The 14,678-nt window shown below is 42.0% G+C and overlaps 1 protein-coding gene across 5 annotated transcripts in view; it reads right to left on the bottom strand.

The window, feature by feature from the left end:
• Positions 1 to 1,615: 1,615 nt before the first annotated feature.
• Positions 1,616 to 14,678, bottom strand: part of ZNF229 (zinc finger protein 229) — a 28,014-nt gene continuing 14,951 nt past the window's right edge. For all 5 annotated transcript variants that reach the window (XM_037819163.1, XM_037819161.1, XM_037819159.1 and 2 more), the window contains 3 exons: positions 9,991 to 10,117; positions 9,660 to 9,746; positions 1,616 to 8,421 (listed from right to left, as the gene is read on the bottom strand). In XM_037819163.1, the coding sequence (XP_037675091.1) occupies positions 6,182 to 8,421; positions 9,660 to 9,746; positions 9,991 to 10,117 (2,454 nt within the window). In that variant the 3' untranslated portion in view covers positions 1,616 to 6,181. The remainder of the gene's footprint in view (positions 8,422 to 9,659; positions 9,747 to 9,990; positions 10,118 to 14,678) is intronic.

The raw sequence follows: 14,678 nt of genomic DNA, 5'->3' as shown, positions 1-14,678 counted from the left end.
TCCAGCAAAATTTGAAGTAAGTATTGCCTTCAACTTAGCTATTCTATTTCTAGGAATCTAGAGTACAGAATTTGGTGATTCAAATTGAATTGCTATGAAATCACTGTTTCTTCTTACCTATGACTCTTGGACATCAAAACCTAAGGCAATGACAGGGGCAAAACACCCTGCGGGGAATTAAATTACTCTTGGTCTGTCTTTCAAAACACAAGCTCAACACGTAACAAAGGGCAGCAAAAGTACAGATAGGGTATGACTGATAGGATCCTCCGGTTGGAGGAAGCCAGTGGCACAAGATCACATCCATCAACCCATACGGTGAGAAGTGTTAACCTCCTAAAGTTGGGCATTCAGTATGGTAAGCCACTAGCCACATGTGGTTGAGCACTTGAAATGTGGCTAGTCCAAACTAAGATGTTCTGTAAGGGTTAAACACACCAGATTTTGAAGATAGTACCAAAAAAAAAAAGGTTAAATATCTCAGTAAATTTTTGTGTTGGTTATACATTGAAATGATAGTATTTTGGATACACAAAGTTGAATAAAATGTTATTAAAATTAAGTTCACTTTTTTTCTTTTTACCCTTTTAATGTGGCCATAATAAAATTTAAGACTACATTTGTGGCTCCCATTATATTTTTATTGGACTGTGCCATCCTTGGGCAACATAATTCATATTGCTTATTACTACACAGTCGGGGACATCCCTCAGATGCAGTCCAACCAGCTAACAGAGGACACCCACCTTCTTTTTGGAGGCCCTCGCGATTTGGTGGGGAGACAATCTATGTCAGTACTTGCTTCTGTCAAGACTGCTGTCACGTTAGTGCAATCACCACCTGGGACCATTAAGTACTTTTCCTGATCTGAAAAACTCTAGAATCAATATAGAGTCTAGAATGATCTTCTCGGCCCAAGTTTCTATAAAACCAGTTGCACACAAGACATCAGATTTTCCAGGATCTGGAAAGAAAACATGTTTAAGTTGGCCTTTGTTCCGGTTTGCTAAAGCTGTTGTTATGCAAAATACCAGAAATGGATTGGCTTTTATAAAGGGGATTTATTAGATTACAAATTTACAGTTCTAAGGTCATAAAAGTGTCCAAACTAAGGCATCAACAAGAGGATACCTTCACTGAAGAAAGGCCGATGGCATCCGGGACACCTCTGTCAGCTGGGCAGGCACGTGGCTGGCATCTGCTGGTCCTTTGCTCCTGGTTTGCATTTCAAAATGGCTTTCTCCAAAATGTCTCTGGGCTTCTGTCTCTCTTAGCTTCTCTCAACTCTCTGCTTGGTTTTCCTGGGGTGTTTCTCTCTAACTGGGAGACATCTGTTATCTTCTCCGGGGCAAACTCTGGGCTTTATCCCTTAGCTTAGCATCTCCAAATGTCCTTCTGTCTGCATCTTCCAGCATCTCCAAGGATCTGGTCTGTGTCGGCTCTTAGCTTCTCCCAGGCACAAACTCTGGATTTTGCTTAGCTTCTCTCCAAAATGTCTCTCTCAGCTTCTCTGAGCTTCTCCTCTCTGTGAGCTCTCTTAAAGGACTCTAGTGATCTAAGTAAGACTCACCCTGAATGGGTGGGGTCCACACCTCCAAGGAAATGATCTAATCAAAATATCTCACCTACAATTGGGTGGGTCACATCTCCATGGAAACAACCTAATCAAAAGGTCCCACCCTAATCAAAAGACTAACAAGTCTGCCCCCACAAGACTGCATTAAAGAACACATGGCATTTGTGGGGGGTCATAACAGATCCAAACTGGCACAGCCTTCTAGACACCTTGTTCCGTGAGAGGCCATCTGACTGCTATAATGTTCTGGCTCTTTCAGCAGTTGATGAACCTAACATGTGACAATTAGGTAGAATCCTGGTCTATTTCCCTGACCTGATGGCCCTTGATGCCTTGATCCCAACAGACCCTAGTTGCCTTTTGTGATAATACTTCCGCCCCAACCCTGAGGGTTGTATATTGGAGAGCGCTGGAATGCTTTTTTAGACCCAAACGAATATTTTATTTGCTAGATGGTTTTTTTTTTCAGAGTTAAAAATCCAGCAAATGTGTACAATGAAAAATAAGTTTCCTTTCCCATCCTAAGTCCCCTTTGTATACATGTAGCTGCACAAATATTTATTCCCCCACAAATGAGAACATATTAAATTGTTGTGTATCTTGAATTTTTTAAGTTGTGAAGGAGTTTTGAACCATGTTCTGATCTCCTCATGATATGCATGAGATACTTGTGGCTCAGGAGTTGAAGTGGGGGCGGTGGTGGAGTCTCACTTCTTCCTTCTCTCATCTCCTAGATACTCTCAGACATGTGACTTCTGGGGTTCACAAGATGGTATCATCACTTCATTCACCACTCTGAGACCATAATAGCCCTAGTGACTTCCTGAAGAAGTCTTTCCAGTCTTCTGGTCAAAATGGTTTACTCTGCCCTGATCTTATTGCACACATGCTTAGTTCGGCCTTACACTTGAGATCTCAGACTCCTTTTGGTCAATGGGTACCATTCTAAGGAGGACTACCCCATTTATTGACCCTCTACCTGCATCTACTTTCCAAAGAAGTAGGCTCTAGCAGAGAGCTAGCTACATTCCTGCTAACTAGGGCTGTTTTAGGTTCCTACATTCCAGATGGACTTTTACAGGGTTAGCCAGAAGATGCTATGTATTATAGGATGCTGGTGCCATGATTATAACACTAGATGGCTACTAAAAGAAAACATTAAAAGCTTTCCCACTTGTCTTTATTCGGAAATGACTAATTGCTAACTATAGGATCAAATGATTCAGGTATTGGGAAAAGACCAGAGAAAACATTGTAAGATGAAGAGTAAATACTTGACATCTTTATTTGGATGTCTAATAAGAATTTTGAAGTTATTAGGTCCAAAATGGAACTAAGTTGTCATCTGCCTTCATCTATCTTCTCTGTCACTCAGCAAATATCACCATTATGTACCTAGATTCTAAAGCCAAAATCTCATGAATCATCCTTGATTCCATGCTTTCCCTCAATCTTCACATCCAATCTGCCAGAAATTTCCATTTTGCTTCCAAAATATGTCTCAAAACTGTCCACTTCTGTTTCCATCACTACCCTAGTCCAAGCTACTTCCCTCTCTCATCAGGATTACTGGAATACCCTCCTAACTGTTCTCCATGTTTCTAGCTTAGTCCCTCCACAAATCTATTCTCCACACATAGGTCAGTGATTTTTTTCTCAAATCACAAATTGGACTATCATTCTTTTGCTTAAAAACCCCTTTCAGGGCCTACAAACCCCTGCATAATGTTCTTCACCTTTGGAGTTATCTATTGCTGCCTAACAAACAACCTCTAAACTGAGTGGTTCATAATTATCATTTTACTGTATCTCATGATTTTATGGGTGGGGAATTCAGGTCAAGCTTGGCAGGGCTGACTTGTTTTGCATGGCACCCACTGGAATCACCAAGAGGTATTCAGTAGTTCTGGTCTGATGGGCCAAAATAGCTTCACTCACATGCCTGATGCTTTGGCAGGTATGGCAGGGCTCCGAGAATGAGTGCTCCAGAAGACAAGAAGCAGACTTTAAGACTTGGCCCTAGAAACTGGAAACTATAACTTCTGCTGTCTTCTGTTGGTCAAATTAGTTAAGACCAGCCCAGATTCAAGGGGATGGGAACTAGACTCCACCTCTGAACAACAGTAACAGGAAAGAATTAGCAGTCATTATTATTCTACCACATTAACCTCCTCCTCCAACCACATCTCATACACTCTCCCCCATTCAGTATGTTTCCATCAGTTTGGCTTCTTTCCTATTGCCATAAAACAGGGTCCTACTTTAGTTCCTTTGCACTTTCCATTCTGCCTCTAGCTTTTTGAACGCTTGGATCTTTCTCATCCTTCCGGTCTTGATTCAATGTCATCTCTGGAGGCAGACATTACCCTTTTTCTCACCTTCAAAGCACTTGGTGCATTCTGTAATTAATCCACTTGTCTTTCTCCAAATTTCCCCCAAAAGTAAAAAACCAGATCCATGAGGGTTTAATGGTTGTATCTCCATGGCTTAAACATAACCTTGCATGAAATATCTTTTAATTGACCAAATGTCAGTCAGTACTAGGAATTCAAGATGTTGAAAATATGCAGGTATTCCTGATGGCGAAATTGCACATATTACACTCTGACTCTGGACTTCAAGGTAACAAATGGTTTAGATATTTTGGTGCTCACAGCACCATATGTGGATACAAGAGAACTCCCGAGAATGAATAGCCAGAATTTAATTTCTGACCTACAATCATACCACCTCATCCTAATGGTTACTCATCTATCACCTCATCAAGTTGGTATGCTTCATTTTTCTCCTGGTGATAGAACAGCATTAGACCCTGAATTATAATTAAGATATTTGTATTCAGGCTGAGGAGTGTCCTGAGGAACAGATGCAACCTATTTGGAACCACAAAAGCTCCTCAGATGTAGGTATCCTGTATTAGGTCTCTCATTCCACTTTACAAAACAGGTACATCATCAACCTGTTGATGGGGTATAACCTTACCATCATGATGAACTTTATATTCTCCATCAGACCCATCCTCCCTACCAACCCACATCAGTTAGAGTCAACTTGCTCAACATTTTCCATCTTTGTGTATTACCAATTATTTGGTTTCTCATTATACCCCAGATGTTTTCACAACTCTCCAAATCCCCTTAAACTTGAATTAACCTTCTACATAGAACATTCAAAGACGACAACAGAGGCCAACACCCCATCTCGTCTCACTTGTTAATGCTGGATTTGCATAAATGCACTGCACTCCTACATTCACAGCAACCCATTCCACAGCAGCTGCAGCTCTCTCAACTTTCTTGTATCCCTTGCTGCCACTGAAATCCTAGCAGCTGGTAAGTAGGTAAACTTCAAGCAACCCAGTGGAACCTCAAAGGCATCCTCCAGCAGACTCCAAATTGGCAAAGGAGAATGATTAGCACACATCTAAAGAAGATAGACTACTGGCTCCATCATTTCATTTGTTAATCTTCCATGTGTGGTGCTTTAAAAATGTCCACAAGTTCTTTGATACTCTTCCCTTCAAGACATGGAGACTAATTCCTCTCCCCTTAAGTGTGGCTTAGACTTAGTGCACACTCTCTCAAAAAAGACTGTACCTATTTTCATTCTCATTAATAGTGCATGTTTCCATTAAAAATGGAATTCAAGTTTTTAAAATATTCTAACATTTCTCGTGAATGTTAAAAAATGCATGGGATGAAGTGCAGTCAGCTGAAACATTATATTCATGAATAGCAATAAAACAAATTCCTTGAAATATATTTAAGAATATTCAGAACCTATTTTAGAAATCTCTAAAAAAGATTACCATGGGGTCATAAAAAATACTCGAGTAAGCAGAAACAAAGAGTATTTTCAAAATGGAAAAAAATCAGCATTACAAAGATGAAAGATCTTTGCAAATTAACCTATACATTCAATGCAATCCCAATTAAGAGCCCAATAGGATTTTTTTAAACTTGATTAAATAAAATACCCTGAAGTGTACCACAACCTCTCTATGAGAGAGGTTTACCTCCATGAGGTAATACACAATCAGAAAAACATGATGAAAACAGAGTGGAGATACATCAGTCTTGCCAGGAGAAGAGTTTTGCTATAACTGTTCTGAGCCTTCTAAAAGTTACCTCCTTCAGTAAATGCTACTATCTTTTAATTCTTATAAAACTATCTCTAAAAGGTATATATGACTTTGATTTCAGGAAGGCAACAATTTTTTTCCTACATTTGTCCCATTCATAGGTATTTTCCCTCACAAGGAATCCAGAATGTCCATAATTTGCAGTTTCACTATTCCTATCATTTGTAAAAGCTCCCGAAGGCCAACTCTGATGAAAGTGGTGATTTTTACTGAAGCTGTTAACACTTCACTCCCTAAAGGACAATTCTGTGATTCTGCTGTGTAACTGACAATTGATGAAGACTGAAATGCTTACACCCTGTCAAATTTTCAGATCTTTGATTCCTAAGCAGACTCGCAGATGGCTATGAAAAATTCAGCCACTACTGCAGCCCTTTACACATACTATTTTCACCGTTTTTCTCCTGTGTTGACTCTCAGATAAATATGGTTTCGAGTTCTAGCTAGAGGTCCTCAGCTCATGTCTACTTATAAGGTTTCCCACTCAAATGCACTCTCTGATGATTTTGCAGACCTGAGCTATAACTGAAGCCTTTCCCACACTCCTCACACTTATAGGGTTTGTCTCCAGTGTGGACTCTCTGATGAACATTAAGACAGGAACTTCGACCAAAGCCCTTCCCACACTCCTCACATTTATAGGGTTTCTCTCCAGTGTGGACCCTCTGATGACCCTGAAGGTGTGAACTCTGACTATAGCCCTTTCCACACACCTCACATCTGTATGGTTTCTCCCCAGTGTGGACTCTCTTATGACTGAGGAGACCTGAGCCATATCTGAAGCCCTTTCCACATTCATAACACGTGTAGGGTTTCTCTCCTGTGTGCAGTCTCTGATGGGTGCGAAGATTTGAGCCATAACTGAAACCCTTGCCACACTGATCACACATATAGGGCTTCTTTCCTGTGTGGACTCGCTGATGTTTGTGAAGACTTGAGGTGCACCTAAAGCACTTCCCACACTCCTCACATTTATATGGCTTCTCACCTGTGTGGACTCTCTGGTGAATGAGAAGCCCTGAGCTATAACTGAAGCCTTTGCCACACTCAACACACTTATAGGGTTTCTCTCCGGTGTGGACTCTCTGATGGATGAGGAGGTCAGAGCTGTAAATAAAGCCTTTACCACACACATCACAGATGTAGGGCCTCTCTCCTGTGTGGACTCGCTGGTGACTATGAAGGTCTGAATTCTGCCGGAAGCCTTTCCCACACTCAACACACTTATAGGGTTTCTCTCCTGTGTGGACTCTCTGATGGACACGGAGGTCCGAGCTTCGGCCGAAGCCCTTCCCACACTCACATGTATAGGGTTTCTCTCCTGTGTGCAGTCTCTGATGCAAGAGAAGCCCTGAACTGTAACTGAAACCCTTACCACACACCTCACATTCATAGAGGTGCTGCCCTGTGTGAATCCTCTGATGAGCCTGAAGGTATGAGTTGTGACTGAAACATTCACCGCATTTGTCACATTGGTAGGGTTTCTCTCCTGTATGCATTTTCTGATGACTGCTAAGATGTGAGCTACAACTAAATCCCTTCCCACACTCGCCACAGTTATAGGGTTTGTCTCCCGGGTGGACATGCTGATGCTTATGTAGTGCAGACTTTGTGCAGAATCCTTTGCCACACTCCCCACACATGTAGGGCTTCTCTCCTGTGTGCAACCTCTGGTGGACTTGAAGCACGGAGATATAACTGAAGCCCTTCCCACACTCACCGCATTTATAGGGCTTCTCACCAGTGTGGACTCGTTGATGGACAAGCAAATTGGAGCTTCGACCAAAGGCTTTCCCACACTCCTCACATTTATAGGGTTTCTTTCCAGTGTGCACTCCCAGATGAATGAGAAGAACTGAGTTATACCTGAACCTCTTCCCACATACATCGCATTTGTAGGGCATCTCTTCTGTGTGGACTTTGAGATGTCTGTGAATGTGTGTGTACTGCCTGAAGCTCTGACCACACTCAGTACTTTTAAAGGCTTTCTCTCCTGTGGTGATTCTTTGATGTCTGTCAAGATGGGCACTCTGCCTCAAACCCTTACCAAACTCAGGACATTTATAGGATTTCTCTTTCAAGTGCACTCTGGGATGAGTATAAGGGTTTGAATCATCCTTGAAGCCATGTCCACATTCATTACTTTTAAAGCCACTCTCACCAGGGCTATTGTGATAAAGTATTGACTTTGTAATGAAGCCTTTTCTACCACTGCATTTACAAGGTGTCTCTCTTTCAGGTAGTCTGTAATCATCACAGCAACGTGATATCCAGCTAAAGCCATAATCATTCCAATCACATTTATATTGTGCATCTTCCATGTCAAGTTTTTTACATCTTCCTTGGATACTTCGTGGCTCATTCACAAAGGCTTTCATCCCAGATTCTTGAACGGAGACTGGTATTACAGCTTTCCAGGCTGGAAACTCTTGAGTTTCGAAATTGATGGGAACATTCCCTTGAAGACCGTTCACCAAATTCTCAGTTTGAGAACCCCAAGTAGAGTCTCCATCCCACTCCTGACAGGAAGAAACACTCTCTGAGAAATGGAAAACTTTCTCTTGAAGATTTATTCTACGGTCCTGACCCTCAGTTAATTCACCAGTCACCTGTTCCCAGATTTTCCAGTAGGAGAGCTCTTTGTGTGAAAAGAAACTTGATTCTTTTTCTTGAGTATACACCATATCTTTTTCATTCTTTTCACCTACAGAGTTAAAGACAATTCAGAGATGAGAATAAGTTAATGATTGGCTCAGGGAATTTCATGTTTCAGACTTGGACCGAGATTTGTTCAAGACCATAATGGCAAAAGAGAAAAGACTCAGCTTTATGTGTCTTAACTATCAAACCATTTATTTTATGTCTGAGAAAAGGAGGAGGTTCTTATTAAATAACACTGAAGCTAAATGCCAAAATGATCTGAACAGTGACAATCTCTCTCTCATCATAAAGATTCCCATCCCCACCCCCCACCCCCCAAAAAATCTGGTCTGACTTTTACAGACAAAATTCACTTCTCTACTTAATAATGCTGTTGATAATAATAATATCTAATTACTGTTGTAATACTTCCTATGTGCCAACAATGTACACATATTATTTAATCCTCAGAATAATACTAAGGTCAGAACTATTATTATCTTCACTTTACAGATGAGGAAACCAAGGCACAGTGAGGGTAAGTACTCAGCTATGTTACTCCACCACACTTTTAGGAAGTGATGGAGCTAAAATTCAAACACAGGAAGACTGGTTTTAGAGCTCACACTTGGTGCTGTAAGTACACTGCCTCCTAGGAGTAACTCTAATTCTGAACTCCGGGGGGGGAACAAGGCACCAAATCCTCCAAAGAGCACCAGTCCTCTCTGTGTCTTCTGTGTCTTCCTAAATACAAATCCAGATGATATTGTTAAGACATGTAGACGTAAACATATTCAACTTATGCATATTACTGGTTGTGACCTACCAAACTATCATATTTACCATATACTTCAATGAATTAAATAATATTTCCATATTTTCAAATACTCTGTTGGCTGTTTTTATCTTTTAGGTCTGAGGTAACAAGAAGCTGTTTATAACCAGGGGCTTCAAGGATTCTGGAGTTCAGTTTGAGAAATTCATCACAGGACTCTCAATATTCTGGAATAGTCTCTCTGCCACTTTTCCCTTCCACTGCCTGGCTGTTGCTATCAGAGGGAGGGAAGCCCAGAGGTCCCTCACTCACTCTAGGTATGACTTTCTCTGAAAACTATGAAGGAACCATGAGATTGCGGAGCCAGAGAAGTAGAATGGAGGTTTCACAACTATTATTTTCAGTGGCACCACCAGCAGCCACAGGCAAGACACAGGGTGGGGAATGGGACATCTGTGTGGCAAACTCGCCCCTTCACTGCCTAGGCAGGCTCCTAACTCAAGGACTCTTGGCTCCATCACTCTCACCTGGATGTGCATTCTTTGGAGTCTCTCTCTCTGTCACCCAAGTCTCTTTGTCTTGTCCCAAAGTAGATATCAAATCCTCCATTTGCCCTGAAAATGCAAGAAGATGTCAGATTTAGGCTCATTTTCTCAACACAAAAATAATCTGAAAATGTAGTCCTAATGCCCTGACCTTCAGGCCTTTGAAGGACAGACAAAGAAAAAGATCCAGACCCAGCCAAATGAAGAAACTTTATAACAGTGTTTTGGGTACCAAGACCAAAACGCCCTCTCTCCAGGGAACAAGAACACTGCAGTTAGTTAAGTTTTAACTACCCAAGCAGGTTCCCCTTACCCACGGAGACCAGGTTCCTGAAGTTCTCCAGCATCACATCTCGGTAGAGGATCCTCTGGGCAGAGTCCAGCAGCCCCAGCTCCTCCTCGGTGAAGGCCACAGCCACGTCCTTGAAGGTCAACGGTTCCTAAAAAGTAAAGCACCATCACCTAAACATCCACTTAACAAAAGGTAAATTTGGCTTCACCATGAAAAGCGGACCATAAGGAGGGCAATTTTTCAGTTTGGAGAGTGAAATCAAGTTTTATTAAGGGTTTGGTGCCAATACTTTTGATTCTAACAATTGATCTTCCATGGTTTTCCAAAGAGGAAAGCAAGGAACATCCTTTGCTCACTGTGAGAACTTCCTGGAACGGGAACGGTTGATTCTCAGGGTCTGCACATTTTACAATTTGACTCTAACTTGCACATTACCAACTTTTCCTTCAATAAGATTGCGACAACTTAAGGTTCCAACAGTGACTGATCAAGAGTGCCCATGTCTACACATACCCCAAAGTGAAAATTTTTCTGCCAGAATGATAGTTCTTCACCAATTATTCCCTCATCCCACAAGCAGTTGGGCAAATCTTGCTCTTTGCTGTCCCAGGCCTACATTTTTATTGGCTTCCATGTTAGCACTTGGGAGAAAGAAACTAATGTTTGTTTGCAACCATCTCCCCAACCAGGTGAGTGCTCTAAAGCAGCAGCTCAAACCATGAAGTTTCAAACCATGCTGTGTCATCCTCAGTTATGAAGTGTGGCACAAGTTTCTTTAACCTAACAGTTCTAGTGAGGAAAAATGGCAGTTCTGTATGTTGAAATATGGCAATCAACTCTATTCCTATAATACCATCAATGTCATTCACTTGAACTGTAATATATTTGCTTTCTTGAGAGGGAGACAGTTGTAGACATGAGCCTTCAGAATTACACTTTGCCTTCAGCCTGTCCCTGGGATATGGGTGGCAAAGTACTGCAAGTAAGAGTGAGTTGTGATTCCACGGATACTTCACTTAAAAAAAAACAAAAAACCCATGGATACATTTTAAGAAGGAAGGCAAGGTAGCTATCAAAAGGTATAGTGCACACAGGTGAACACATTACCCGTTTGAGAAACAGTTTGTACCTACAAACCAGTGTTAGGTACCAGGGATTAAAGAGATAAGCAAGAAATACAGAGCCTTCTTGTCACAGGACTGGTGTCACCAGGTCCCAAGACCACCCCCAGGTTTGAGGACTTGTTGAGAGGATTCACAGGACTCAACATACAGTTGTACTCACAGCTATGATTTATCACAGCACAAGGATACAAAGTAAAATCAGAGAAGGGAAAAGGCACATGGAGCAAAGTCCAGAGGAAACCAGGCACAAGATTCCCAGAATCCTCTCCCCACAGAGTCACATAGGATGCACTTACTTCTTCCAGCAATGAGATGGGACAACACATGTGAAATGTCATCTACCAGGGAAGTTCATTAGAGACTCAGTGCCCAGGGTTTTAACTGGGGGCTGGTCACTTAGGGACCCCCATGTACCAAAATTCCAGACTCCCAGAATGAAGGCAGGCATTCAGCATAAACCATATTGTTTGCACAAACGGTCTAGGCAAGAGCTATTCTTACCAGGTTGGAAACCCTCCCAAAATCTAAATTCCCCACTGACCATCAAGGCCCAACCTTGTGAGCAGGACCTTCAAAGGAGAGTAGTCTTGGGCCTGCTAGGTTAACCCTTGTCTGCCCAAGGCTTAAATTACTGAAGGGAGGAAAATATTGAATATTTACAGTCACACTTATGGTCCAGTTATGATGGAGATATTCAGGGTGTTAAAAATATTATATAACGAAAGTTTATAGAATCAAATGCTATTTTCTTGACAAAAGGGAGTATGGAGGATTCCCAGAAGAATCCTAGATTAATTCCAAGACTAGAGGCAGTATGACTGGGAGAAAGCTTGGAGCAGAGGTGGCTCGGCTGGACATTCCCAAATCTTTATATCCATCCCTGCATTCTACACTGAGTCTCAGTATATCCAACATCACCTGGATGGCTAAAAGGTATCTCAGACCTAAAACAGCTCAGTCAGAATTGACTGTTTCCCCCAAAACTGTTCTCCCCTAGTCTTCCAGATCTGGGTATACAGCTACTCTGTTATTCAGGTTGAAAACCTTAGAATCATCCTTGATTCTTCCCCTTTCCTCATTTCTCATATATGATTCTTTTTTGAAAAGTACCTGTTTGTTATTCCAAAACACAGTATATTTGCAAAGACTTTCTCTTGTTCACACTATGTCCATAAAATACTCGATAAAATTTTGTTTTTAACTTACTGTGTCCCTGTTCTAGAATGTCAGTCCCATGATGACAAGGATGTTATTTGTCTTATCTCTGCTATACTGCTAGTGCCTAGAATAATGTTTGGCATGAAGCAGGTATTTAACACATATTTGCTAAATGAATAAATGAAAGAAAAGTTGAAGATACCAATGAATTCAAGAAGTAACCGAAAAAAAGGTGTTCAAGATCTACCATGACAAGGGGAACCAGGTTTGGATAACATTACAGCTCAATTTTTGCCAAATTTGAATCCCAACATTCTTTTTCTCTTCAAAATTTAAAATTTCAAAAGTATGTGTCCACTATAAATAGTAAACAATGCAGAGATGTGCATGTAATTCAGGGAACCAGAGTACAGAATCCAGAAACCTATGAAATATGAAATGTGAATCAACTGATATATCTCTCTCCACACACACAATTTACGTATATAAAGACATAAACACATAAATGGGTGATATTTTGGTTGACTGGAAAATAATATTTAATTTAATTAATGGCATTGTCATAATTAGCTATTCATCTTAAAGAAAATGACATTAAACGTCTACAAAGAAAATGTTTGTAAATGTCTCATATTATTTACAAAAAGTTATATTAGAGAGGCGGGGCAAGATGGCAGACTGGTGAGCTGTAAGTTTTAGTTACTCCTCCAGGAAAGTAGGTAAAAAGCCAGGAACTGCGTGGACTGGACACCACAGAGCAATCTGACTTTGGGCATACTTCATACAACACTCATGAAAACGTGGAACTGCTGAGATCAGCGAAATCTGTAAGTTTTTGCAGCCAGGGGACCCGCGCCCCTCCCTGCCAGGCTCGGTCCCGGGGGAGGAGGGGCTGTCAGCTCCGGGAAGGAGAAGGGAGAATTGCAGTGGCTGCTCTTATCGGAAACTCATTCTACTGATTCAAACTCCAACCATAGATAGACTGAGACCAGACACCAGAGACTCTGAGAGCAGCCAGCCCAGCAGAGAGGAGACAGGTATAGAAAAAAAACAACACGAAAAACTCCAAAATAAAAGCGGAAGATTTTTGGAGTTCTGGTGAACATTGAAGGGGGAAGGGCAGAGCTCAAGCCCGAGCTCAGGCCCTGAGGCGCATATGCAAATCCCGAAGAAAAGCTGATCTCTCTGCCCTGTGGACCTTTCCTTAATGACCCTGGTTGCTTCGTCTATTAGCATTTCAATAACCCATTAGATCTCTGAGGAGGGCCGTTTTTTTTTTGTTTTCTTTTTTTTAAATCCTTTTTTCTTTTTCTAAAACAATTACTCTAAGAAGCCCAATACAGAAAGCTTCAAAGAATTGCAATTTGGGCACGTCAAGTCAAGAGCAGAACTAAGAGAGCTCTGAGACAAAAGGCAATAATCCAGTGGCTGAGAAAATTCAATAAACAACACAACTTCCCAAGAAAAGGGGGGTGTCCGCTCACAGCCACCATCCTGGTGGACAGGAAACACTCCTGCCCATCGCCAGCCCCATAGCCCAGAGCTGCCCCAGACAACCCAGTGTGACGGAAGTGCTTCAAATAACAGGTACACACCACAAAACTGGGCATGACATTAGCCTTCCCTGCAACCTCAGCTGAATGTCCCAGAACTGGGAAGGTGGAGCAGTGTGAATTAACAAAGCCCCATTCAGCCATCATTTGAGCAGACTGGGAGCCTCCCTACACAGCCCAGCAGCCCAGAACTGCCCTGGGGGGACGGCACTCACCTGTGACATAGCACAGTCATCCCTCAACAGAGGACCCGGGGTGCACAGCCTGGAAGAGGGGCCCACTTGCAAGTCTCAGGAGCCATACGCCAATACCAAAGACTTGTGGGTCAGTGGCAGAGACAAACTGTGGCAGGACTGAACTGAAGGATTAGACTATTGCAGCAGCTTTAAAACTCTAGGATCATCAGGGAGATTTGATTGTTAGGGCCACCCCCCCTCCCCGACTGCCCAGAAACACGCCCCACATACAGGGCAGGCAACACCAACTACACACGCAAGCTTGGTACACCAATTGGGCCCCACAAGACTCACTCCCCCACTCACCAAAAAGGCTAAGCAGGGGAGAACTGGCTTGTGGAGAACAGGTGGCTCGTGGACGCCACCTGCTGGTTAGTTAGAGAAAGTGTACTCCACGAAGCTGTAGATCTGATAAATTAGAGATAAGGACTTCAGTAGGTCTACAAACCCTAAAAGAACCCTATCAAGTTCAGCAAATGCCACGAGGCCAAAAACAACAGAAAATTATAAAGCATATGAAAAAACCAGACGATATGGATAACCCAAGCCCAAGCACCCAAATCAAAAGACCAGAAGACACACAGCACCTAGAGCAGCTACTCAAAGAACTAAAGATGAACAATGAGACCATAGTACGG

Source organism: Choloepus didactylus, chromosome 27 (genome assembly GCF_015220235.1).
Source record: "Choloepus didactylus isolate mChoDid1 chromosome 27, mChoDid1.pri, whole genome shotgun sequence".
In the NCBI taxonomy this organism is placed as follows: domain Eukaryota; kingdom Metazoa; phylum Chordata; class Mammalia; order Pilosa; family Megalonychidae; genus Choloepus; species Choloepus didactylus.
This window is presented reverse-complemented; position numbering and strand designations above follow the sequence as displayed.